This window comes from Herpailurus yagouaroundi, unplaced genomic scaffold (genome assembly GCF_014898765.1).
Source record: "Herpailurus yagouaroundi ecotype Mexico unplaced genomic scaffold, PumYag 67700, whole genome shotgun sequence".
Classification (NCBI taxonomy): Eukaryota; Metazoa; Chordata; class Mammalia; order Carnivora; family Felidae; genus Herpailurus; species Herpailurus yagouaroundi.
In genome coordinates this window covers 6,122,758-6,147,147 of record NW_024420499.1, presented here as the reverse complement: position 1 = coordinate 6,147,147, position 24,390 = coordinate 6,122,758, and the positions used below count along the sequence as shown (strand labels likewise).

The following is a 24,390-nucleotide window of genomic DNA, read 5'->3' as shown; positions in this document are numbered from 1 at the left end:
TAAAAACAAAGCTGCGCTGATTGAAAGCGGGTAGTGACATAAGCATCAAGGAACCCCCAGTGGAGCCTCTAAGGTTGTGAGTTGTGTGATTTAGAAACCACTTGTGTAAAGCAAGATGTCTCAGTTTAATAAAATTTGTCTAAACGCTTCAGGTGGTGGCCTACTAGCTTATATGTTCCACTGAAATTCCCATCTTTTGGAGCAGAATTGGGTTTTCTTTATTCTAAAAAACTAGTTAATAAAAACTTAGTGAAACAAAACCTCAAATTCTCAGCAATGCAATTGTAACTAGAAATGGGTAAATAGATTAACACACATGTGGTCAGCCTCTTTTGTTTACAGTCAATAGAAGAAGCTAGAAAGGAGTGTCTGGTTTGTTCTTGTTCTTTCCTAAGCTCTTCCTGTAGAAAGTGCCTTATAAAACAAAGCAAAGGTTTAGAACAGCAAACTCAAGAGCAGCACGTACTTAGGCTCAGATGATGTCATTTATTACCAGCATGGCAGCAGATTGACATAATATAGAAACTGCCTGGGGCGCCTGGGTGGCTCAGTTGGTTGAGTGGTTGAGCATCTGACTTTGGCTCAGTTCATGATCTCAGGGTTCATGCGTTGGAGCCCTGCATCAGGCTCTCCACTATCAGCGCAGAGCCCACTTGGGATCCTCTGTCCTCCTCTCTCTCTGCCCCTTCCCCGCTTGCACTCTCTTTCTCCCAAATATAAAACATTAAAAGAAGATATAATAAAATTTTAAAAATAATGTTTAAAAAATATATAGAAAATGCCCAGATTTTCAGCTTGTATTTTCCTTATGATAAATGATTTGAGGAGTATCACTACCACTACATCTTTGTCTTGTATGATTTTCATAATTAATTTTACAGGTCAGGTACAAAGTTTCTACTACATATCAGCAGTTTTCTTAGTAAATAAAGACCTTTCTTACTTTTTTATAGATTTTTTATTGTTTTATTTTTATTTTTGAGAGAGAGACAGAATGCAAATAGGGGAGGGTCAGAAAGAGAGGAAGATACAGAATCCAAAGCAGGCTCCAGGCTCCAAGCTGTCAGCACAGAGCCCAACGCGAGGCTTGAACTCACAAGCTGTGAGATCATGACCCCAGCTGAAGTCAGAAGCACAACCAACTGATCCACCCAGACACCCCAAGACCTTTCTTATTTTCTATATGATAAAAAATAAGGTGCTTTCAGTCTCAATAATAAATGCTTCTTCCTTGGGTAAGTAAGTTTCTCATTTTCACAAAGATTCACAAAAATTTAAGTCTCTTATTGTCATAATCTAAAATTAGTTATTTGAGGGTTATTTTTGGAGGAACAAGAACTAAATCTGTTGTATTTTTCAGGGTGATGATGGAATTCCAGGGCCACCAGGACCAAAAGGGATCAGAGTAAGTGATATTGGCTGTATATCAAATGTTTTGTTGGTCAAGACAGAGAAAAAGCAAACGAAGTGTTATGAGACAACTGGAAAAGATTCCTATTAAAATGAAAAAAGAAATAGTTTTTAAAAAGTTAAAGGTAAGAATTGGCATATGCCTACAATTAGCCTTTCTTTATTATTTTGGCAGTTATCTATATATCCAGGTGTCTATTTAAACTAATGTACCAAAATTTTAAATTACTTTATGTGGACAAGAAATACAAAAGTGCTAAATCCTAGCAATTTGTCAATTTATTAAAAATATGTATATCTTACAACTGACTGAAACATAACTTCCCAACCTTGTGATCATCTCAGTCCTCTGGGTTCAGAGGGCCAATCACTACAGGTTGTATATCCTTCCCAGTGTACTATGTACAAATATTATAACTTTCTTTGTGTATCTTGAAGACTGTCAGTTTGGGAAGCACTAATTTAAACCACTGTGTTAAAAAAAATAACTACTTTGGGGGCACCTGGGTGGCTTGGTCGGTTAAGTGTCGAACTCTTGGTTTTGGCTCAGGTCGTGATCTCACAGTTTGTGAGTTTGAGCCCCGTCTTGGGCTCTGTGCTAAGAGTGTGGAGCCTCAATATTCTCTCTCCCTCTCTCTGCCCTTCCCCTGCTTGCTTTCTCTGTCTCTCTGAAAATAAATCAATAAGCTTAAAAGAAAACTACTTTGGAAGTATACAATGTTTTCTCAATTCTAAGATGTATACTTTTTCATTTTAATGTTCTGAAAATCAGGATGTGTCTCAAAATGGAAGTACACATTTAATGTAATTTTTATGAAAAGCTTTCAGGTAGAAATATATCTTTCAGTGTGTTTTAGAGCTGGGAGGAAACTATAGTTCAAAAATAGTCCTGGCTTTTGGAAAATCATACTTAACTTTTCTGAGCCTCAGTTTCTCATTTGTTAAATTAGAGAGTCAAAGATGCCTTTTAGCTCTAAAATTCTGTGTTCATAGATTGATGAGTATACTTATACAAGTATAAAGTACATGGGTGATGACATAGCATGTCTGTTTATGTGACAAAGGCAGTTAAAACATTCTGATCCCTTGATCTCCAAAAATTTAGTGGATGTACAAATTTTACGTAAACACTAAAACATCCTATTTGCTTTATACTTCTTAACAACATGTAGCTTACCTTATGTGCTACTCATGCCTGGTGTTTGTAAGGACCTGGAAAATCAGGGAAGAAACTCAAAACCCTTGGTTTTATTAGCAGATGTGTTTCTGTGTTATTGTGTAATAAGTGGATAGCAATAGACTATTGAAGCTTTTCCTAAGAATCATAATATATCTCATAAATAACTACAGCTACCATTAACTATGTCATAAGCTCTTCTGAGACTCAAAAAAAAAAAAAAAAACTTGTCCATTCTCTCAATTCCCTTTGCAAGTGTCTAGGAGTGCCTGAGTAGTCCATGTCCCTCAACTAGAACTTCAGAAGTGCTTAGGAATAGGTAGCCTGATAGTTCCTGCATCCTTATGTCTCAGCTCAGAGGCAACTCTTGACATGCAAATTTTAAAAGATTTATTATTATGGAAATTTTTAAGCATACCCAAATGTACAGAGATTATAATACAATGAACCTCTATGTACCCATCACTCAGCTTCAAAAGTTAGCAACAGTTTGACAAATTTGTTTCATCTATCCCCCCCCCACACACACTATTTTTTTGGAATATTTTTAGGTAAATCCCTCATATCAGCCATTCCACCAATGAATACATATTTCAATATGTTACTCCAACTGATAACCACATAACCGCTATACTATTATTACACCTCAAAAGATTAGCAATAATTTTTCAAATATACTTGAAAACTCAGTCCTTATTTGATTTCCTCAGTTGTCTCAAAGATGAATGTCTTTTTACAATTGGTTTGTTCAAGCTTCACATATTGCATTTGGTTTCTATGTTTCTTAAAACTCTTTTATTATGCTATTAGAGAAACTGGGTCATTTGTATTCTACTGCATTCTACATTCTTGTTTAATGTTTATTTTTGAGAGGGAGAGACACAGAGTGGGAGCGGGGGAGGGGCAGAGAGAAAGAGGGCAACGCAGAATCTGAAGCAGGCTCCAGACCACAAGCTGTCAGTGCAGAGCCCAACGTGGGACTTGAACCCATGAATTGTGAGATTGTGACCTGAGCCAAAGTTGGACGCTTAACCAGCTGAGCCACCCAGGCACCTACATTCTACATTTTTGATCTGACTGTTTCTTCATGATGTCATTTAAATTGTTCCTCTGTCCCCAATATTTCCTACAGACTGGAGGTTGCCTTGCAAGAGGCACTAACTAGAGAACTTTCTGGGGATATAGAAACAGCTGTGCACTTAAGATTTGTGCATTATACTATACATAAATTATACTGCAAAAAATTAAAGAAAACATAAAAAAGAATACTTTGTATGTAGTGCTGTGTATTTACTATTGAATTACATCTTCTTGGACAAATATCTGTTATCCCACTTTTTTTTTTATTAAGTTTGATCAGTGGTTCAGTATATGAGCCTGATTTTGCCACCAAAATTTCCCCATCAACTTTTGATCCAGTGGTTTAGTAGTCATTGATGATCTTTGCCTAGATCTACTTTTTTGTTCAGAGGTGCAAAATGGAGATTTTAAAAATTCTACGAATCTTTTATCAGCTAGAATTCTAATTTATCAGCTGGAATTGTAATGGGGCAATGAATTACTCTAATAGGGTAATGAGTTAGTACACCAGCAATTTTGAGTGATGGTCAGGAAGGTTTATAGAATTTGTTATCATTATAAACATGTGGAATTTATGTGGTTAAATCAATTTTACTCATTATTATTTTTGAAGCCAAAATTCTCCTATCTTTGGCCTGTGGGAGCCCCTTTAAGTTGGCTGGCCCCTCTCCTGTGTCCTGTTGACAAACTCTATTGACCTTTGGTAATTTCCTTGCTCTCTGACACAAGACTCTTCAGGCTCATTTTGTACATTTACTCTCCAAATCTGAAAGTGACCATATATCTGATTTTAGGTTCTTCTTTAGTGAAAGATGTGATTTAGATGCTACCATCTGGTGTTAGGGGTTTTCATGGTTACTGGTGGTCAGTTGATTTTATGTCTTTTCAGTTGACAAAATTAGGAAATATGTATTTTTTAAAGTGAAAAAATATCATGAGCTTATATTATTACTTCCAATTGAAATTTAAAATGAAAAGAGATCAGGGGCGCCTGGGTGGCTCAGTCGGTTAAGCGTCCGACTTCAGCTCAGGTCACGATCTCGCAGTCCGCGAGTTCGAGCCCTGCGTCGGGCTCTGGGCTGATGGCTCAGAGCCTGGAGCCTGCTTCCGATTCGGTGTCTCCCTCTCTCTCTGCCCCTCCCCGTTCATGCTGTGTCTCTCTCTGTCTCAAAAATAAGTAAACGTTAAAAAAAATAAAAATAAATAAAATGAAAAGAGATTTGTATACTTACTCTCCCTCACTTCACCACCTTTCCCTCCCTGTGATGAAAATCTTGTTTCCTAATAGCATTAATATAATTTGTTATTTTCTTTATCTTACAATATGCCTATGATAGCTTCAAAATAGCAATTTGCAAGTGAACAAAATAGCAATTTCAATTTTAATAGTAATAATAGAATTTTTAAATGCCATTAATTATTTCTTTGCTGTTCTTTTTTCCTCTTTGAATGGACTAATTTCACTAAGAAAGTGCAGTCAAAATATGTTTTAGAGGCACTTAAAGTAATTTTTTTTCTTTGTATGGTTTATGTCAACAACTTGGTTTATATTAGGTTCACCAGTTTCAGTTTGTTTTCAATTTTTAATAATATTTTTACCTCTTCTAAATTTTTACCTTTAATTATTTAAAATATTTACATTGTTGTTTAACAGTGGTATAATCGGAGAAGCTTCCCACCCATTCTTGCCATCCCCTAATTCTTTTTCCTCTTTCCCCCACAGGTAATCATTTTTACTATTTTTGGTATATCTTTTCATTGTTTTGTATCACCATCCTTCTCATAAAAATGTAGCATATTCTATACACTACTTATACTTCGTTTCTTTTACTTAATATTATGTCCTGGAGATAACTACACGTTTCAGTGTACATAGATTTTTCTCATTCTTTTTAAAAGCTGCATTGGCTAATGTGTGGACGTACCATAATTTATTTAGTTATGTCCCTATCGTTTCTAGTGTTTAGCTATAATTATGGTTATATGGTCATTTCCAAACTTCAGTTATAACAGTGTTGCAGTCAATAACCTTTCAATTCTGATTTTGTTTCCTAATTTCTAGTGTACCTTTGGATAGGTTTTTAGAAATGGGTTGCTTCAAAGGGTAAAAATGTGTAATTTTGCTAGATATTTCAAATTTCTCTCCGTGGTGTTTGAATCCCATTAGCTATGTATAAGAGTACCTTTTCCCAGAGCCTCACCTACAAAGAATATTGTCAAACTTGTATTTTTGCCAATTCTGACAAGTAAATTTGATTGAAGAATTTTTGGAGTGATCACATTGATATTCTCAGGAGCAGATATATTTGCCACTTACCCATCCCCTGCTAAATTCAGTATTCATCACCAACCTGGCAGAACTGCTTTATCTTTTAGAAAAGACATTTCTTCCACTAATTTGCCTGCTCCTGCTAAGTGCAGTGAAGACAATGCTCCCTCAAATAGGAGTTGCTTCTATAGTTTCCTATAAAAGAGACTTTTAAACATGTGTAGGAGCTTTTTTCTATAGCAAGAATGAATGCTAATAATCAATGAGACACATTTGTCCATTGCTATTCTAAATGTAATTTTTATAATTCCTTTGGGTAGAATATAATTTTACTCGTACTGATTGTTGTTTGGTTCAAGGAATTTATTTCTAATTATAGGGTCCTCCTGGACTTCCTGGATTTCCAGGGACACCAGGTCTTCCTGTAAGTAGAATTTGGCTTCTTAATTGAAGATCCCTTAAAAAGTAATCTAAAAGAAATATTATACATGTGTTATATCTCTTTTCAAAGGGAATGCCAGGCCACGATGGAGCCCCAGGACCTCAAGGTATCCCAGGATGCAATGGAACCAAGGTGAGATTTCTTTAACTTAATCTTAGGCAATATGCTTGATAAAAATAGATTTTAAAATTTGAAGAAATCAATATGAAGAATGTTGGCGATATAGTAGCTACAGGTCTAGAACATACATAGGATATGTTCTGAGTTAACATTTTCAATATATTAAAACATCAGTAATTCTTTAAACACGTGTATTCAGCTGTGATATTGCATTGGATTGAAAGTTATTTTATTGAATCCTGTTTTGACTTTAGTGTAAACTAGGGTGAGAGTTAAAAAGGAATTAGGATATATATGTTTCAAATATTACATCAGTTGTTAAGAGTAATACTTGTGAGTGTCATTCTCTAGCTTTGCCTTTTTTAAAAACTAGGTACAATGTAAGTTCTCAAAAATTCATGTTTAAAACATTTTTTTGACCTTGCCTAATAACATCCCTAAGAAAAATCCTAAAAATCTACCTATAATACAGCACATCAATTTTTACTATAAACTATTAGTATGAAAACAGAAATTCTTCCCTGTCGGCAAAAATGATGAATTTAACAATTTAAAAAGAAAAATAAAACTTTACATATGGTAAAACATTTTTTCATGACCATTTTTCTTGTGTTTCATCAGCTGTTTGGGTTTATCATAAAGTGATAGAAAGGAAAAACAATGAGGAAAATTTGCTTTTTTGATAGTTTATATCTTATTCCCTTACTTTTTTCCTTTTCCTATATATTAATGCAATATGTTATTATTTTCTGTATATCCTTTCAGCATTTTCCATTCTGCACATGATACTTTGTGGAACTGTTCATGAAATATCCTAGATTTTGTAGCTAATGGCATGTGTTAGATTTTATATAGGGTACATATTTAAAATAACTTGAACAAACTATTTTGTATCATGAAGGCTATATTTTGTGATAATTATTGTAGTATATACTTGAAGACAATAAAGTTATTTTTACCTCCAACTTTTCTTCAAATCATGTGACCCTTACCAACACTACCACCAACAATAACAACAATAACAATAATAATAGCCAATAATAATAATAATAATAACAACAACAATAATAAATTTTTTATTTTGGTTTGTGAGGCTTACTTGTGTTCTTCATTTCAGCTGGGACAAACTTACCTGCGTGGAGTTAGTTTGCATGGAACATTGCTGTTAAAATGGGCTACATTCTTGTGTCTATTCTGGTTATTTGTTTGTTTGCTTGCCAGCCTGCCTTGAGCAACAAACCACTAGCCAAAGTTGTAAATTTGAAGACCAATGTGTCAACAATGTATATAGCATGCCATATCATTAAAGGGATCTTTTTCTTTTTTTTGTGAAGCAGCATCTTAGCAGATGTCATGATTACTTTGTGTTTGAGGCCCCCAATTATGTGAGCAAAAAATGTTCTAGATGGATTCATTATGTATACTTTCAGATTAATATTTTTTAATATTCTTTACTATGTAACTAATAGAATGAGCTCTAGAGATGGAATCAGAATATATGGGTTCTTTGGTTTTCTGTCTTCTAAACTTGATAGGCAGGCCACTTCCTTTCTCTCTGGGCCAATTTTTTCCATATGTAAAAAGTGATGGAGAGAGTAGTACTGGACAATAACTCAAAGGCACAGAGCTGTAATAATTTTGCTCTTTTAAGCCTCTGACAAAGATGTCTCTAGGATTACCATGGCATGTAGGTATTAGAGAGGAGGTTGCATTGGGGTTCTTCTACAGCAATTTTAGCTTTTGTTTTCTAAACCAAATGTCTATATTACTACTTTACAATAGTGAGTGAGAAAAACTGAGTGCCTGGAAAACATAATGACCTGCAATTGCTAGAACTATTGCTATTATTGTCCTCTTGGTGATATTAATGGCATTCTCTCTTACCATCTTTTCCTCTTTACAAAAATAATTTGAAATAGTTTACAATAAAAGAATAATGCAATGGGGCAGTTAAAATAAGGATCTATATAATACATGGGCAGGAAATTGAGATAAATCATTAACTATTAAATGTGATGATGACCAGGAATCTGTGGTGTGATTGTCTCAAAATGGATTTGTCAGAAGAAAATGACTAGGGTAGAAGATCTTTTTCTTTATTTCTGATTGGGATTGATGAGTAGGGATAAAAGTATCTTAGAAGGTTGAATTGATATGGGCAGTTGACACTGAAGTAATTGGAAATGAATTTTTGGCAATCTGGCATGTTTCAAAATGCCTTTTAACCGAAATCTTTTTAGTAAGTCATTGTTTGTTGGTATAGTTATGATTTGTTTCTTGTTCCTCCATTACTCTTTCTTTTTAACTCCTAGGGAGAACGTGGATTTCCAGGCAGTCCCGGTTTTCCTGGTTTACAGGGTCCTCCAGTAAGTTATAAAATTTAGGATTATAATGAACACAGGAATTGACAGAAGAAGCAGAAGGGTAGAAAGTGAGCTCAGTGTGTTCATGTGGAGCAAAGTTAGTACATTTTAAACTAGTAAACTATAAGAAGATTTTTAGGAAAAAAAAGTTGGTAGTATAGCTCTGTGCTGGGTAAATGTAAGGATTCCATTGTATTTCATATAAATGTCATCTCTAAGATACTTTGTACTTAGAATGACCCTACAGTAATCCACTCAACTGACTATTTGGAAAGTAGTATGTTCTTTTCCTCGATCCCCTCTCATATGTATAAAACAATCCTTTTGTTTTTAATAATAGGGACCTCCTGGGATCCCAGGTATGAAGGTAAGCATTCCATGCTAGGAAAGTAAACATTTTGAATAAAATATATGAAAAGCCTACAACTTCAATCAGATAATGTCTCTGACTTCTGTCTTAAAATGGATGTTTCTAGAAGTTGTGCAGGTACACACAAGCTACCCTTAAGTAATCTCCTTTGTTCCCATGGCTTTAAGTATCTTTTGTGTGCTGTTATACTTATAAACGTGTATATAAGACTCAAATTTCTTTTCTGATCTTTCAATTCCCATTACCTTTTGATACAGTTGACCATTTGCTCCCTTTAGAAATGCTCTTTTCCCCTGACTTCTGTGACACTACCTTTTGGTGATTTTGCTTCTGTGTCTTTCTGGTCATCACACAGTCTTCTATAAAAGCTCATTTTATTCTATGCAGCAGGTATCAGGACACATTTCTGACACGTTCTTCTATGCCTAGCAATATTCTTAATGTTCATGGTATTATTTACTACCCAGCTACTGGATAGTGAGTCTAAACTAGACTTTTCTTCTGAGTTGGATGCATGTATTAAACTGCATCCCTGACTTCTACTCTTATATCCCCCAGACATTCAAATTAACACATTCAATGTAGACCTAGACCCCTCCGAAACCTGAGAGTTAATATTTACATCTTCTACAACTTCACACACCTCCTCATTCCATTCTATCACTAAATATTGTTAATGTGGCCTATAAAATATATCTTGGGGTGCCTGACTGGCTCAGTCGGTTTAGCATCCAACTTTTGATGTCAGCTCAGGTCATGATCTCATGGTTGTGACATTGAGCCCCACATTGGGCTCCACACTGGGCATGGGGCCTGCCTAAGATTCCTTCTCTCCCTCTCTCTCTCCCTCTGCCTCTCCCTTGCTTGAGCGCTCTCTCCCTCCCTCCCTCTCTCTTTCTTTCTCAATAAATAAATAAATAAATAAATAAATAAATAAATAAAATATATCTTAAATTCATCCACTTTTCTCCATCCTCACTGCCACCAGACTAACCATAATGTCTCATCTGGACTCTTGCAATAGCTTCTTCTTAATTAGTCTTTTTATTTTTTTCACTACTATCCCGTCACCTCCCAGCCTGACTTATTCTATATATAGTAGTCAAGAATGATCTTTTCTTTTTAATTTTTTTTTAACGTTTATTTATTTTTGGGACAGAGAGAGACACAGCATGAACGGGGGAGGGGCAAAGAGAGGGGGAGACACAGAATCGGAAACAGGCCATCAGCCCAGAGCCTGACGCGGGGCTCGAACTCACGGACCGCGAGATCGTGACCTGAGCTGAAGTCGGACGCTTAACCGACTGCGCCACCCAGGAGCCACAAGAATGATCTTTTAAAAACATAAATCAATAGTTTAATCTCACAGGGCTTCCCACTGTCTCTGAGATAAAGTCCACATTCCTCTCCATGGCCTGTAAGACCTGCGTATTCTGGTCCCTGCTACATATCCAGACTTCTCTTTAAACCACTTTTCCCTGGGCTCGCTCATCACACATTAAGTTATTAGAATGTACAAACTCTTCACATTTGGGGTCCTTTACACATGCTCCTTAAACTACCCAGTACTCTTACCCATTGTCACCTGGCTGACTCGTTATTCTTTAGATCTCTGCCTGTATGTTGCCTTCACAGATTGCCCTTGTTTTGACTACCCAAACTGATTTCCATCACTATTTCTTTTTTTAATTGAAATATATTTGACACATAACACTGTATACATTTAAGGTATACGACATGTTAATGTGATACCTTTATATATCATGATTGCCATTGTAACAATAATTAGCACCTCTATCAGGTCACATAATTAGCAATTCATCTTAGTCCTCCACTATTTCTTTATCATGTACCATGTTTTTTCTTCATAGCCTTTAACAGAACATTTTGTCATCTTATTTGTTTACATGTTATGGTCTGCATTTCTCCAGTATATTGTTAGCAACATGAGGACAGAGGTCTTGTTTGTCTCCTTCTGTACTGAGTATCCAGAGCCTAACACAATTCTTGGCAAATGTTAATATTTAAGAAATGTTTTTGTAATGAATGAGTAACTGAAGGTATCACAGGCTCTTAATATAATTGATTGTACTTCAGTGTATTTTGGCCACTTTCCCATTTGTCTTTAAAAGGTAAATGTATTCATGTTAATTACTGGGATCACCTAATCCTCAGGACATTTATGTGACAGATTTAATTCTCAGATCGTTTTTTGTGCTTTTGCCAGTTTTCATGTGTTGTAACTGTTAGTTACAACTTCCGTTGATAATTTCTTTCAGGGAGAACCAGGTAGTATAATTATGTCATCGCTGCCAGGACCAAAGGGTAATCCAGGATATCCAGGTCCTCCTGGAATACAAGTAAGCATCCAGTGATTTTCTTCTTTACTGATTAAATACAATCACAGCATCAGTTTTTCCTCTTCAGCCTTTAGTACCCTCTGTTTTAGTTACAGAAATCATCATCTGAAGTTTGATAGACGTCGCATATACCTCATACCTGAAAATGAAAGCAATCTAGAGAGTTTTATAAAGGACTGTTTTGTTATTTTATCTTTCTATCCGGTTTCCATGGAAATTTTTGTTTTTGGGTTTGACAGCGGAAATAGGCTTCTGTATTCTTATTCTTGTGCTGTGAGGATCAGTAAGTAGTAGGGGTAGTCCTGATAATTGTAAATGGCCTGATTGAAAATACAAATCATAGGTCTCCCATTTACGATATTAGAAGACATCATTTGTAACACTATTAGTTATGCATAACACATGAACATGTTTTGAAGCCTGAAGGAATAAAATTTATGCATAGTGAACATCAAGCATAATTTTAAGAAAATAAGTTATTTTAGCCTATAGATAACACACATAGAAATAGCAATATTTTTCAAGTATTTATAGATCAGGTAGTCAATTTCTTGAGGTTTGTATTTCACAAGGATTGATCCCTTTGCCAAAATAATCAGTATTTTCTAATATTTGATTACTAAGATGTAATGTCGGGCACTTTTTTCAGTAACTGCCATCTCATTCCATGCTTGACATCACCCATCCATGTGCTCTTAAGAACTCTCAGTGTTGCCCTTTATTTCTTATAAATTTTTGTTATGTAATATTTGAAAATGCAGCAGAATACATTCAAAATATATGTATGTTATGAAGCATAACTACCAAATGAACACCTATGATCCCAAAATAGCATTTGAGAGCTAGAACATTTCAAATAATTGTGAATCAGCGTGTGGTTCCCTTGGGACTCACATCTTTCTGCATTCTACTAAGACATAAGTACCATTTTGAGTTTTCTATTACTTCTTAAAGATAGTTTTATTTTATATATGTATATCTCTAAGCAAGAGTGTTTAATTTTGCTTGAAAATAATATAACATTTATGTAGTTTTCTCCAACTTTTTCTATTTGATATGTTAAGATACATCCAAATTACTGTCTGTGGCTATAGTTCATTCAGTTTTACTTCCCTATAACATTCCATTGTATGAATATACTACAGTTCGTTTCTCCAGCCTCCTATTATTGAATATTTGGTTGTTTTGGGATTTTTTTAAATTACAGAATAATCCAGGATTTACATCTAGATATAGAATTGCTGGAGTTCACTGAAGTCAAATTTTCAGCTTTTCAAGAAGCCAAATTGTGTTCCACAATAGTTACATCATTCCCTTATCTGTTGTTCCAGTTATTCTCACTTCCTTCCTTGTATTCAATCTTATTTATTTTTAATTTAATTTAATTTAATTTTTTGCATCTCTTAAAAATCTTTAATTTTTTAAATTTATTATTAAATTTTTTATTAACATACAGTGTTATATTAGTTCCAGGTGTACAATATAATGATTCAACTGTACATTACTCAGTGCTTATCACAATCAATAAGTGTTCTCTTAATCCCCTTCACTTATTTCACCCATCACCCCATGTACCTCCCCTCTGGCACCACCAGTTCTCTTTATTTAAGACTCTGCCTTTTTGTTTATCTCTTTTCTTTGTTTTGTTCCTTAAATTCTACATATGACTGAAATCCTATGGTATTTATCTTTCTCTGACTAACTTATTTACTTAGCATTATACCCTGTAGATCTATCTGTGTTGTTGCAAATGGCAAGATTTCATTCCTTTTATGACTGAGGAATATTCCTCTGTGTGTGTGTGTGTGTGTGTGTGTGTGTGTACCACATCTTCTTTATCCATTCATCTATAGATGGACATGGGTTATTTCCATATCTTGGCTATTATAAATAATGCTGCAGTAAACATGGGGGTGCATATACCTTTTCAAATTAGTGTTTTCATTTTCTTTGGGTAAATACATAGTTATTTTTTCCTTTAAAATAGAGAGGCTACCTTGAAACTGGTAGCCCTTCCTTTCCCATTTCTAGCATAAAAGCCCCACTATAAATGCCCATCTTTATAACTTTATTTTGTAAAACTTCCTTACAGTGTATCTGTCCTACATTTGTTATCTACCACTGTAAAACAGAATTTTTCTAAAAGCTGCATCCATTCTGTTTAGTTAATTTCTTTGTAGCTAATCCTTTTATTCTTATACATTTTAAAATTCTGCTTATAATACTGCAGAATTATAGAATTGTATAAGCAATTTGTGGCAGTTATTTAAGTATAAATCTCATTTAGTGTAGTTCTTTGTGTGATATAATGAGGGTTTTTTTTTTTTTTTTCATCCTTTTCTTCACTTCCTTTATAACAGGGCCCAGCTGGTCCCACTGGTTTACCAGGGCCAATTGGTCCCCCAGGACCACCAGGTTTGATGGTAAGTTTGCTTCTGGAATTTCATTTCTCCTACTTTAAAAAACTTCTTATAGGAATACTAATATTGTTTCTGTTACTTGAAAGTAGAATGCATTGTCAATGCTTATAATATATATTATATTATTATATTATATTATATTATATTATATTATATTATATTATTATATTATATATATTATATATATATTATTTACAGGATATTTTACAATGTTATGGTGAACAATATATGTGCTAGGTAATAGTTCCATTTTCTAGATGGAGAAAAATGAGGTACACAAAAGAAAAGATTTATTTTATTTTATTTTTTAATATATGAAATTTATTGTCAAATTGGTTTCCATACAACACCCAGTGCTCATCCCAAAAGGTGCCCTCCTCAATACCCATCACCCACCCTCTCCTCCCTCCCACCCCCCATCAACCCTCAGTTTGCTCTCAGTTCTCAACAGTCTCTTATGCTTTGGCTCTCTCCCACTCTAACCTCTTTTTTTTTTTTTTTCCTTCCCCTCCCCCATGGGTTCCTGTTAAGTTTCTCAGGATCCACATAAGAGTGAAACCATATGGTATCTGTCTTTCTCTGTATGGCTTATTTCACTTAGCATCACACTCTCCAGTTCCATCCACGTTGCTACAAAAGGCCGTATTTCATTTTTTTCTCATTAAAAGCAAAGATTTAAAATAAAATATCTTGTTGGTTACCTCTTGATGTGTCAGTGCTGAAGCTGATTCTGGCCATGTCATTAAGTCTTCTCAGGCAATTCTCTAGTCACTTGATGAAACATGTTTCTTCCATCTGCAGTTTTCAGTTTAAGAGGAACAAAAAACAGGTATTCCCCCCCAAAAAATATTGGCTCTTGTTTCTAAGGGGCCTGGGACTAAACAGGATTGGTGAGGATAGTGGATCACTTCATAGTGGGATAAGGATTTGTGCACCTCAGGAAAGAAGCAACAACTTGTAAAGACCTTGAGTATGCAACCAGTTCTCTTACTTTACTACCTCAATGGTCACTCATATTTTTTCCTGTAATTAAATTCTGAGTATTTTTGCCCCTGCAATACTTAGATTTCATTCGAGTCAGGGTTTGGACTTAGAACTTTACTATTGTCCTCTTAAAAGGGCAAGAAAATTGTACTTCAGTCAAAGTAATTTCTCATGTGCCACTCTCTCATGTCCCATATATTTAAGTGACAGTTTTCATTATCCCTTTATAGATTGTACAATTTTGCTTGTGACAATTGGTCCTCTATTCTTGACTGAAGGAAATAGCATTTGGTAAATACTAAGAGAATCTACCAGAAAAGATTGTGATTTCTGCTTTCCTGGAAATATATTGGGGAGAATTAGAAAACCTTTTTGTTTAGTTTATTTTAGTTGTAGACACCCTGCAATGCATGAGACCCTGGACTATGGCACTTTTTCCTGACTCCATTGTTACAACATCAGTAAACCCTACGAGTGTTATTACATCTTGAGTTTCCCCAACTCTTGTGGCTATATAACTGATGCACTCTGCATTCCTGAATGTTCCTTCAGTTAACCCTGATTCAACAGGTGAAGCAAAGTCTTAGAAATGCCACCAGGGTCCAATATGTAAATAAATGGATCCATTGAGATCAAGAGGTGATATACTTGGGCAAACAAATGCCTATCTAACTTTTCAAGCCTTGAAACATTCTCAGATATACAAAGTCAGGTCACATAAAAATGAGACAGAACTAAAAACGGGAAACACATGCTTTTTAGAACTAGAGAGTTAATTGCCTTGTAACACCTACATTTACCTATAATTCTGATATGAGAAATTTGATATGTTTGTTGAGATTAACTTTTGTATTTATTTTTGGCACTGGTGTTGCCCCTCTGCCTCTACTCATCCTTGCATTTCTTCCTCTGCCTACTTGTATGCTGGTACAGGAAGTCTCCACATTCATCTAGATTGGTAAAATCAATTTAAATGTGAGAATAAAACAGGAAGATACTATTTTGAAGGGCATTTTCAGTCCTCACTTTTTATGAAAACAAATAATTTTTTGAAGCCAAATAATTTTTTTATTTTTTTAAACATTTATTTATTTTTGAGACAGAGAGAGACAGAGCATGAACGGGGGAGGGTCAGAGAGAGAGGGAGACAGAGAATCTGAAACAGGCTCCAGGCTCTGAGCTGTCAGCACAGAGCCCGACGCGGGGCTCAAACTCACGGACAGCGAGATCATGACCTGAGCCGAAGTCGGACGCTCAACCGACTGAGACACCCAGGCGCCCCTGAAGCCAAATAATTTTTAATAAATGTATATCCTGTTTCTCTTTTTCTGTGTCTACTATTCTTAGGGCCCTCCTGGTCCACCAGGACTTCCAGGACCAAAGGTAATTTTCTTTTTCTTTACATTTTTTATTTGGTATGAATTCTTTTTGTTATTGTCAGTGAGATTTTAAACTAAAATGTCTCTCTTCAGGGGAATATGGGCTTAAATTTCCAAGGACCCAAGGGTGAAAAGGTGAGTAAAGGAAAAAGTTGATTATTCAGCCCTCAGTTTTCTCCTTTCCTCATCATTTGAACTTGTCTTTTTTTCTTCTTGCCACTGACTTAGCTTATGTTTTGTATTATTGTCTGTGTAAATTATGAAATATTACTTTCTTATTAAATCTTGCAAACAGGGTGAGCAAGGCCTTCAGGGACCCCCTGGGCCACCTGGACAGATCAGTGAACAGAAAAGACCAATTGATGTAGAGTTTCAGAAAGGAGATCAGGTGAGTGTGTAGACAGGAAACCAATGAACATTTTGCTATAAAAGTGGCTTTCCATTAAAATGCATTATAAGCTGGAATATAGTTATATATGTGAAGGTATTTTAAAAATAACAAGAATTTGAGATAATTAAAATTTTTAAAGAGTTTCATTGAGATATAATTTACATACCACACAATTCACCTATTTAAAGTGTACCGTTCCATTTTTTTGTATATTCACAGGGTAGTGAAACCGTCACTACAATATAATCCTAGAACATTCTCCTCAACCACCCCCTACAAGACCCCATACCTATTTATTGTCACTCTTCATTTCCCCCCAAACTCTCAGCCCTAGGCAACCACTAATCTGCTTTTTGGCTCTGTAGATTTACCTATTCTGATCACTTCACATATATGGAATCATACAATACATGATCTTCTGTGTCTGGCTTCTACTTAGTTTGTTTGAGGGTTCATTCTTATTGTAGCATATATCAGTACTTCATTTCTTTTTGTGGCTGAATAATATTCCCTTGTGTGAATATTCCACATTTTGTTTATGCATCATCAGTTGATGGACATTTGGATCATTTGCATTTTTGGCTATTGTGGGTAATGCATTTGTGTATGAAATTAGGTCATGGTAAAGTAGATCATCATTGTCTTAGATGACAAATAGTGTTACTGTATAAACCCTTGTTGTGTTTAGAAATAATTATCTGATACCTTGTATCTACTAGAGTGGATGGGATCATACAAATCATTTATAGTATAGTGGCCCACCCTTGAACAAAGTGTGTATATTTTTGTTTCACTTAAATGCTAATAAAGAACAGATTGACTGAAACTCTGCCATCAGTATGGATCGGGTCATTTAATTCTCTGCCAAAATGGATGTGTGTTATATACCTCCTAGATTGACTGGTTATGGGTATTCTTGCTTTTTATAAAATGTACCATTAATAATTTCATTTTAAGTGTTGTCTTTTTATTTACCTAAAAACTTGGCTTGTGCACACATCAGAAATTAACTGAGGTAAGCAAAGATGGCTCTGGTTCTTTTGCCTAGCAAATTTCAACCTTTAATTAGAAACATCCTATTGTCTTTGGTTATACTACATGAGTCCATTGTTCAGCTTGTTAAAAGTGTTTTTAGCTAGCTCTAGTATTAACGTTATTTTCCTTTCCCCTATTACTGCATAGGGACTTCCTGGTGACCGAGGGCCTCCTGGACCTCCAGGGATACGTGGTCCTCCGGTAAGTAGCCTAAAATTCTTTAGAGTCATTTAATGTAAATTGGTATTGATACATAGCACTCCACGAACCCGTGTAAAACTACTTTTCGGTGTACAGGGTCCTCCAGGTGGTGTGAAAGGTGAGAAAGGTGAGCAAGGAGAGCCTGGCAAAAGAGTAAGTGTTACGACTATTAATACTCTTTATAAAAGATTTTAAATGTGTGTTTGTGCGTAATTTTATTCTTTCCTCATAAATCCTACTTTCTTTGTCTCAAAATGTCACAACTGACATAGTCATTTATTTATCATAATATTGAAGTCTGAAGAGTCTACTTAATATATAGTCCAAGGCAGAAAGAAAACTTATTATATTCTTTAATCTCATACTTCCTAAATAACAAATTTATATTATTGCATTTCTTTGACTCTTATAGGGTAAACCAGGCAAAGATGGAGAGAATGGGCAGCCAGGAATTCCAGTGAGTAGATAAAGGTCCATCCTCCCACCTGACCCCCTAAAATGGCAACATTTGTATGTGGTGGTAGAGAAGCAGGATGGCAAACAAGCTTGAGTTTGGAAATAGCAGGAATTGATATTATACTTTCTCTTTTGAATATGAATTTATTTCATATTTTAAATCTGATTTATTGAGCTATAACTTGTATACAGTAAAATGAACCATTTCCAGTGTATAGTTCTGTGTGTTTTGACAAACACATATAATTGTATAACCAGCTTTATAATAAAAAAAAACAGTTACATCACCCTCAAAAGTTCCCCCAATGTTCTTTTGTAGTCTTCTCCCATCCTTACCACCAAAAGCCCCTGGCAGCAATTGATCTGTTCTCCATCCCTGTGATATTCCCTATTCCAGAATTTCATTTAAATGCAGTCATACTGTATATAGCTTTTTGAATCAGGTTTCTTTAACATAGCATTATACATGGTACTGTATATCGATATTTCATTCCCTTTATTGCTGAGTAGTATTTCAATGTAGGGATGTATCAAGGTTTGGTTGTTCATTTACTCACTGGAGGATATTTTGGTTGTTTCTGGTATGGGCCATTATGAATGAAGCTGCTTAAAACATTCACATACGATGTTTTGTGTGAACAGAAGTTTTTTCAATAAAAGTTTTTACAGATCATTCTAATTACTATAAATTAAAGAGGAAAATAAAAGTGTCCAAGTCCAGGAACATTATTTCAAGCGACCTCAGTATCAAGAGTATCTACAGTAATGTTAAAAGAGGTTTTCAAGGGCAAAATTTGATAAAATTTTGGAGACCATTCTGAAAGAAAGGGATACTTCTTAACAAGACTGGAAGTTGGAAGTAATAAAATCAGATAAATCGGTGTCCAGATGATTCTGCTAAACAGGCAGTCCTCAATTTATAAACTCTAGATTCACAAATTAACATAAAATGGCTTAATGGGAGGTAAATTTGGGGTCTTAGTTCCTAGCTTTTGCGAACAATCGTGGTCTTTGTTTCATGTTTTAGGCAGCCATGATGATTAGTAATTACCTCTGATTGATTTTCACAGATATCTTCAGGGAAAAGATGTTCTCTGTTTTCCCTGGGAGAACTCAAATCAGGTCAAATAAAGACAATCACCAGACAGGTCAAATCACTACAGTTCTTTGTCAGTGGGTCTTTGAAAGTGCTCCAACCAGTTCTGTCCCTTACATTTGCTGCTAGGGTGCTGGTATTCACCTTGATTATGAGCTGTTGGTTTTCAAGGTTGTGTGGAGCTGAAGAAGGGTGATGGGAATAGAGCAGGTTCAAATACCAGAAAGCTCTGTGCTCTTACCAAGATTCAATCATTTTGTTTTCCCCAACAAACCTTCCTGGATTGCTGCAAGCCTTTGGCTAATTTCTAGACTTCTAAAAAAGTTGACTCTGACCATTTTTGCCGGTGTTCTTTGTTGCTTTTATGGAGGAGAGCATGTTTGGACATTCTTACTCCACCATTTTTGCTGATGTCATTCTGTCCTCTATGTTTTAAAGGGTTTACCTGGTGATCCTGGTTCCCCTGGTGAACCAGGAAGGGATGGAGAAAAGGTAAGAAGTTTAATACTTTGAAGTGACTGGTTTTATTCTACTTAACATAATCCTGTTCTCTGCCAAGGTGAAGTTCATTCATTTATTTATTTGTTTGTTTGTTTGTTTTTAATTTGTTTTATAATTTACATCCAAGTTAGTTAGCATATAGTGCTCTAATGATTTCAGGAGTAGATTCCAGTGATTCATCCCCTATGTATAACACCTAGTGCTCATCCCAGCAGGTGTCCTCCTTAATGCCCCTTACCCATTTAGCCCATATCCCCACCCACAACCCCTCCAGCAACCTTCAGTTTGTTCTCTGTATTTAAGAGTCTCTTATGTTTTGTCCGCCTCTTTGTTTTTTTGTTACCTTCCCTTATGTTCATCTGTTTTGTATCTTAAATTCCTCATGTTTGTTGAAGTCATATGATACTTGTCTTTCTCTGACTGGCTAATTTCACTTAGCATAATACCCTCTAGTTCCATCCATATTGTTGCAAATGGCAACATTTCATTCTTTTTGATTGCCAAGTAATACTCCATTGTGTGTGTGTGTGTGTGTGTGTGTGTGTGTGTGTGTGTGTATATATAAATATATATATGCCAAGGTTGAGTTTTAAATGAAAAAGTTATAAATAACTAGCTTTTGTATTCAAAACATACCTTCTTTATTCATCTTTTGGTATAGCTCCTTTTTCTTTTGTACCATTTCCTCTAAATTTTTGGTCATTGTCACAAATCACAATTCATGTGGTGGAAATACATAAAGAATTGTTCAACTTTAGCATTTACATTGTGAAAAGTTGGTGCCTTTATTTTGAGCATGTATCAGCAAAACTTTTGTTCTCCAGAAAGTGGATTCAGCACTATTTTAGTGAGGTCCTCATACTAAAAAGGCTTGTAGCTGTGAATTTAGAATGTCTACACTAAACATTTCCATTCTCTGTGCAATTATTGTCTGAAAGTCTGTGGATAATTCTTTGTCATTTTTTTCCCATTTGGCTATACAGCCTGACTGAAGTCATTTATTTAGTTATTTATTTTAAAAGTGACTTTGGAAAAAAAAGTGACCTTGAAAGAATATATGAAGCACACATTTCCCTTGTTTATAGCAGATCACAAAATATCCAGTTTTCCAGTCTCTCTGGTCTCTAATTGCTTTATATGAAAACTAGTACTGAAAAGCTTTGTTCTGCAGGCAAGGAGGAAAAAGTGTTACAAACTTGAATGTACCCGGAGGGTGCATATTTTAATGTTGGTTTATCTCTAAACTAGATCCAACTTGAAGCTTGGACTGAGAACCACAGCTAGAATAAAGGAAGATAATAAATACTCAGAGAACAAGAGTTGTTTTTTTTTTTTCAAGTAGTAAATAAAGTGATAGGACAAAGTAACTCTTTAAACTAAAAGGAACTTTTAGATAGATGAAAAGTTCCTATGAACAAGTCTAGAACAAGAAGAGAGGTGTGAGAGAGACATTATCCTTGGGTTTTGGCCAGTAAAATAACAGTTATATACTGTGTTTTTCATGCTGTAGTAGCTACTGGTTAAGAGTAACAGTTTTGCTTCTGAATTTGCCTTTCATTAGTTTCTAAGAGCAAACTCACAAAAGCAGTTATAATTTATTAGCTGTTCCTGATGATAGCTAAATCCATCAGCTCTAAAATATCTGTGACTAATGGAAATGACATCTAGTTTATGCCTTCAACAAGTTTTATGAAAAGAAACAAGGCTAGATGTAAGAAAATATAATGCTTTTAACTGATTCTAGTGGAACCAATTTCTTTATTCAGTATCTTCTTTCTAAAGTATTTATAGTTGCTAGAAAATAGCAATCTTAAAATCAAAGAATGTTACATCTAGAAAAACCTTAGAAGGCTGGTCTGTATATGTGACAGTTAAGTTAATTGATTTGGTCAAAATTGTATAGCTAGTAAATCTGAGACAACATCACAGGTCTGACTAGGCTTATTTCAGTATTGTCTCATTACCTCAAGTAGTACTTCTGTTAGAGATATTTTATTATGGATTCCTGGGTCTTCATGAAACCTATATATCTGTTACATTTTTAAGGAAATCAGTGTTTTCATATGACTTTTACTAACCTACTTTACACTTGTATTGAACAGGGCCAAAAAGGTGACATTGGCCCAACTGGGCCTCCTGGACTTGTAAGTTTCTTTTCAGTCTTAATTTATCAAACTTATTAATGCATTTTCATTTTTGTGCCTTAATGTACTCTGTACCTTTTCCTCATAGAACAAAATTCTAAGTCATTATCAACTTTTACTGGCTTAAAAGTCTACATATAAAAACTTCAGTGATGTTGACCTCAAAGTCTTTGTATTGCTCTGCCTGTATATTACTTCTCCATGGTAAAGATCCAAAATTATGGCATTGGGTTGTTTTGCCTCATGATTGCCAAAGTATTTATCAAGTAACCAGCAGGTGGTGCAAGTATGGCTTACAAAGTCTCAATAAAAGAAATTTGGGGAATGAGGGATCGGCCCTTTCCCTTACAGAGCCCTGGAAAGATGGATTTGGTCTTAATAGGTTTACTCAATTATACAATTGCCTGATTCATACCTCTTTCTTCCCTGAGTATGTGCCTTCTAGGGGCTCTTAATCAAATGTAGGTAACTGCTCTATGAAAATACACATAGGGGGTTTATGGATTTTCTGTAATGTTTGCATTCACCATGAAATTTAAGTCAAATACGTTTCCAATCTTATTAAGAATAAAATATCACTGATGCAATTTAACATATTGGCTTTCATTTGTGTTGAAATTTGGTAAGACTCTTGCTTTTATATTGCATTAAATCTGCAAAGGTGCAAGTGCCATAAAGCCTGTATGTTCAGGACATTTGAGTAATATTAATTTAATTATTTCTGTCCAGAGTTAGTCTCAGATATTGATAGTTAGTACGTCACAGATCTAACAAGGATATACATAAAGAAGATCGTAGACAATTTTTAAAAATTTACTTATTTTGAGAGAAAGAGGGAGGGAGTAGACAGTGAGTGTGAGTGGAGGAGGGGCAGAGAGAGGGAGGGAGAGAGAGAGAATCCCAAGCAGGCTCCATGCTGTCAGAACAGAGCCTGATGCAGTGCTTGATCCCATGAACCGCAAGATCATGACCTGAGCCAAAATCAAGAGTCAGATGCTTAACTGAGCCATTCAGACGCCCTGATCTTAGACAATTTTTATTAATTTTCATTGTAAAATCAGAACTTTTGTTCTCTAAGAAATAATTTCTTTATGAAATGAGATAATAAAATTTTGATAAAAACCAGAAGAAATGGAAATTTGGGGACTGCAGTCTTATCCAGCAGCTCACTTTCCTTTTTGAACTACTATCTCCATTCCAAGTCCCACAACTTTCAAACTCCTTTTGTCTGAATATTTCTTCTATCCAATAGAGCCAGGATGAAATACCATACCTTGCCAGTGGGTGTTGATTTGTACCTCAGTCCAATCTTAAAACTAAAGCTTATTTATCATTACAGCTCTATGAGATTAATTTCTTTAGATTATTTAATATGAAATTGTTTCAACACTGGGATTCTACAAAGACCAAGAGAAAAGGAATAATCAGTTAGTTGATTCAAATCAATAAAGCCCTCCCAAAAGAGAGGAGTTTGTTTTGTTTTGTTTTGTTTTACAGGAAGAAAAAAATGTGGGTTGATAAAGGGAAAGATTGGGAGATGACATTACAGATGTTTGAAATGGCATATTCAGGGCGCCTGGGTAAACTCAGTTGGTTAAGTGTCCGACTTCGGCCCAGGTCATGATCTCACAGTTCGTGAGTACGAGCCCCGCTTCAGATCCTGTGTCTCCCTCTCTCTCTTTCCTCCCCCACTTGCACTCTCTCTCTCTCTCTCTCTCTCGAAGATAAACATTAAAAAATGAAGAGTCCAAGCACCCTTTGTTGAATGGTAGCATCACTGAAATAAATATACGTGGTGCTACTTTAAAAAGACAATATTAGGGTGGCTAGGTAGCTCAGTCAGTTAAGCATCTGACTTCAGCTTAGGTCATGATCTCACAGGTTGTGAGTTCAAGCCCCACTACAGGCTCTGTGTGGACAGCTCAGAGCCTGGAGCCTGCTTCAGATTCTGTGTCTCCCTCTCTCTCTGCAACTCCCATGGTCACCCTCTGTTGCTCACTCACTTGCTCTCAAAAATAAACATTAAAAAAAAAAAAAGAAATGGTATAGTCAGAGGTAAAGACGAGAATGTGTGAGATGCATGAAGTGGGTATAATGAGATAGTCCTCACTGTCCTAAAACTTTACTGCTAAAAATAACAGGAGATGTGATAAAGGAGAGAGGTACTGAAAGTGAGAAGAGACTTGACAGAG

At 35.3% G+C, this 24,390-nt stretch overlaps 1 protein-coding gene across 8 annotated transcripts in view; it reads left to right on the top strand.

Annotated features, from left to right (window-relative positions):
* The window catches only part of COL4A5 (collagen type IV alpha 5 chain), a 269,256-nt gene that overhangs the window by 127,612 nt on the left and 117,254 nt on the right, over positions 1 to 24,390 (top strand). For all 8 annotated transcript variants that reach the window (XM_040468444.1, XM_040468445.1, XM_040468446.1 and 5 more), the window contains exons 5-19: positions 1,361 to 1,405; positions 6,316 to 6,360; positions 6,448 to 6,510; positions 8,811 to 8,864; positions 9,202 to 9,228; positions 11,511 to 11,591; positions 13,952 to 14,014; positions 16,343 to 16,378; positions 16,468 to 16,509; positions 16,670 to 16,762; positions 17,948 to 18,001; positions 18,098 to 18,154; positions 18,414 to 18,458; positions 19,992 to 20,045; positions 22,157 to 22,198. In XM_040468444.1, coding sequence (XP_040324378.1) covers positions 1,361 to 1,405; positions 6,316 to 6,360; positions 6,448 to 6,510; positions 8,811 to 8,864; positions 9,202 to 9,228; positions 11,511 to 11,591; positions 13,952 to 14,014; positions 16,343 to 16,378; positions 16,468 to 16,509; positions 16,670 to 16,762; positions 17,948 to 18,001; positions 18,098 to 18,154; positions 18,414 to 18,458; positions 19,992 to 20,045; positions 22,157 to 22,198 — 801 coding nt within the window. The remainder of the gene's footprint in view (positions 1 to 1,360; positions 1,406 to 6,315; positions 6,361 to 6,447; positions 6,511 to 8,810; positions 8,865 to 9,201; positions 9,229 to 11,510; positions 11,592 to 13,951; positions 14,015 to 16,342; positions 16,379 to 16,467; positions 16,510 to 16,669; positions 16,763 to 17,947; positions 18,002 to 18,097; positions 18,155 to 18,413; positions 18,459 to 19,991; positions 20,046 to 22,156; positions 22,199 to 24,390) is intronic.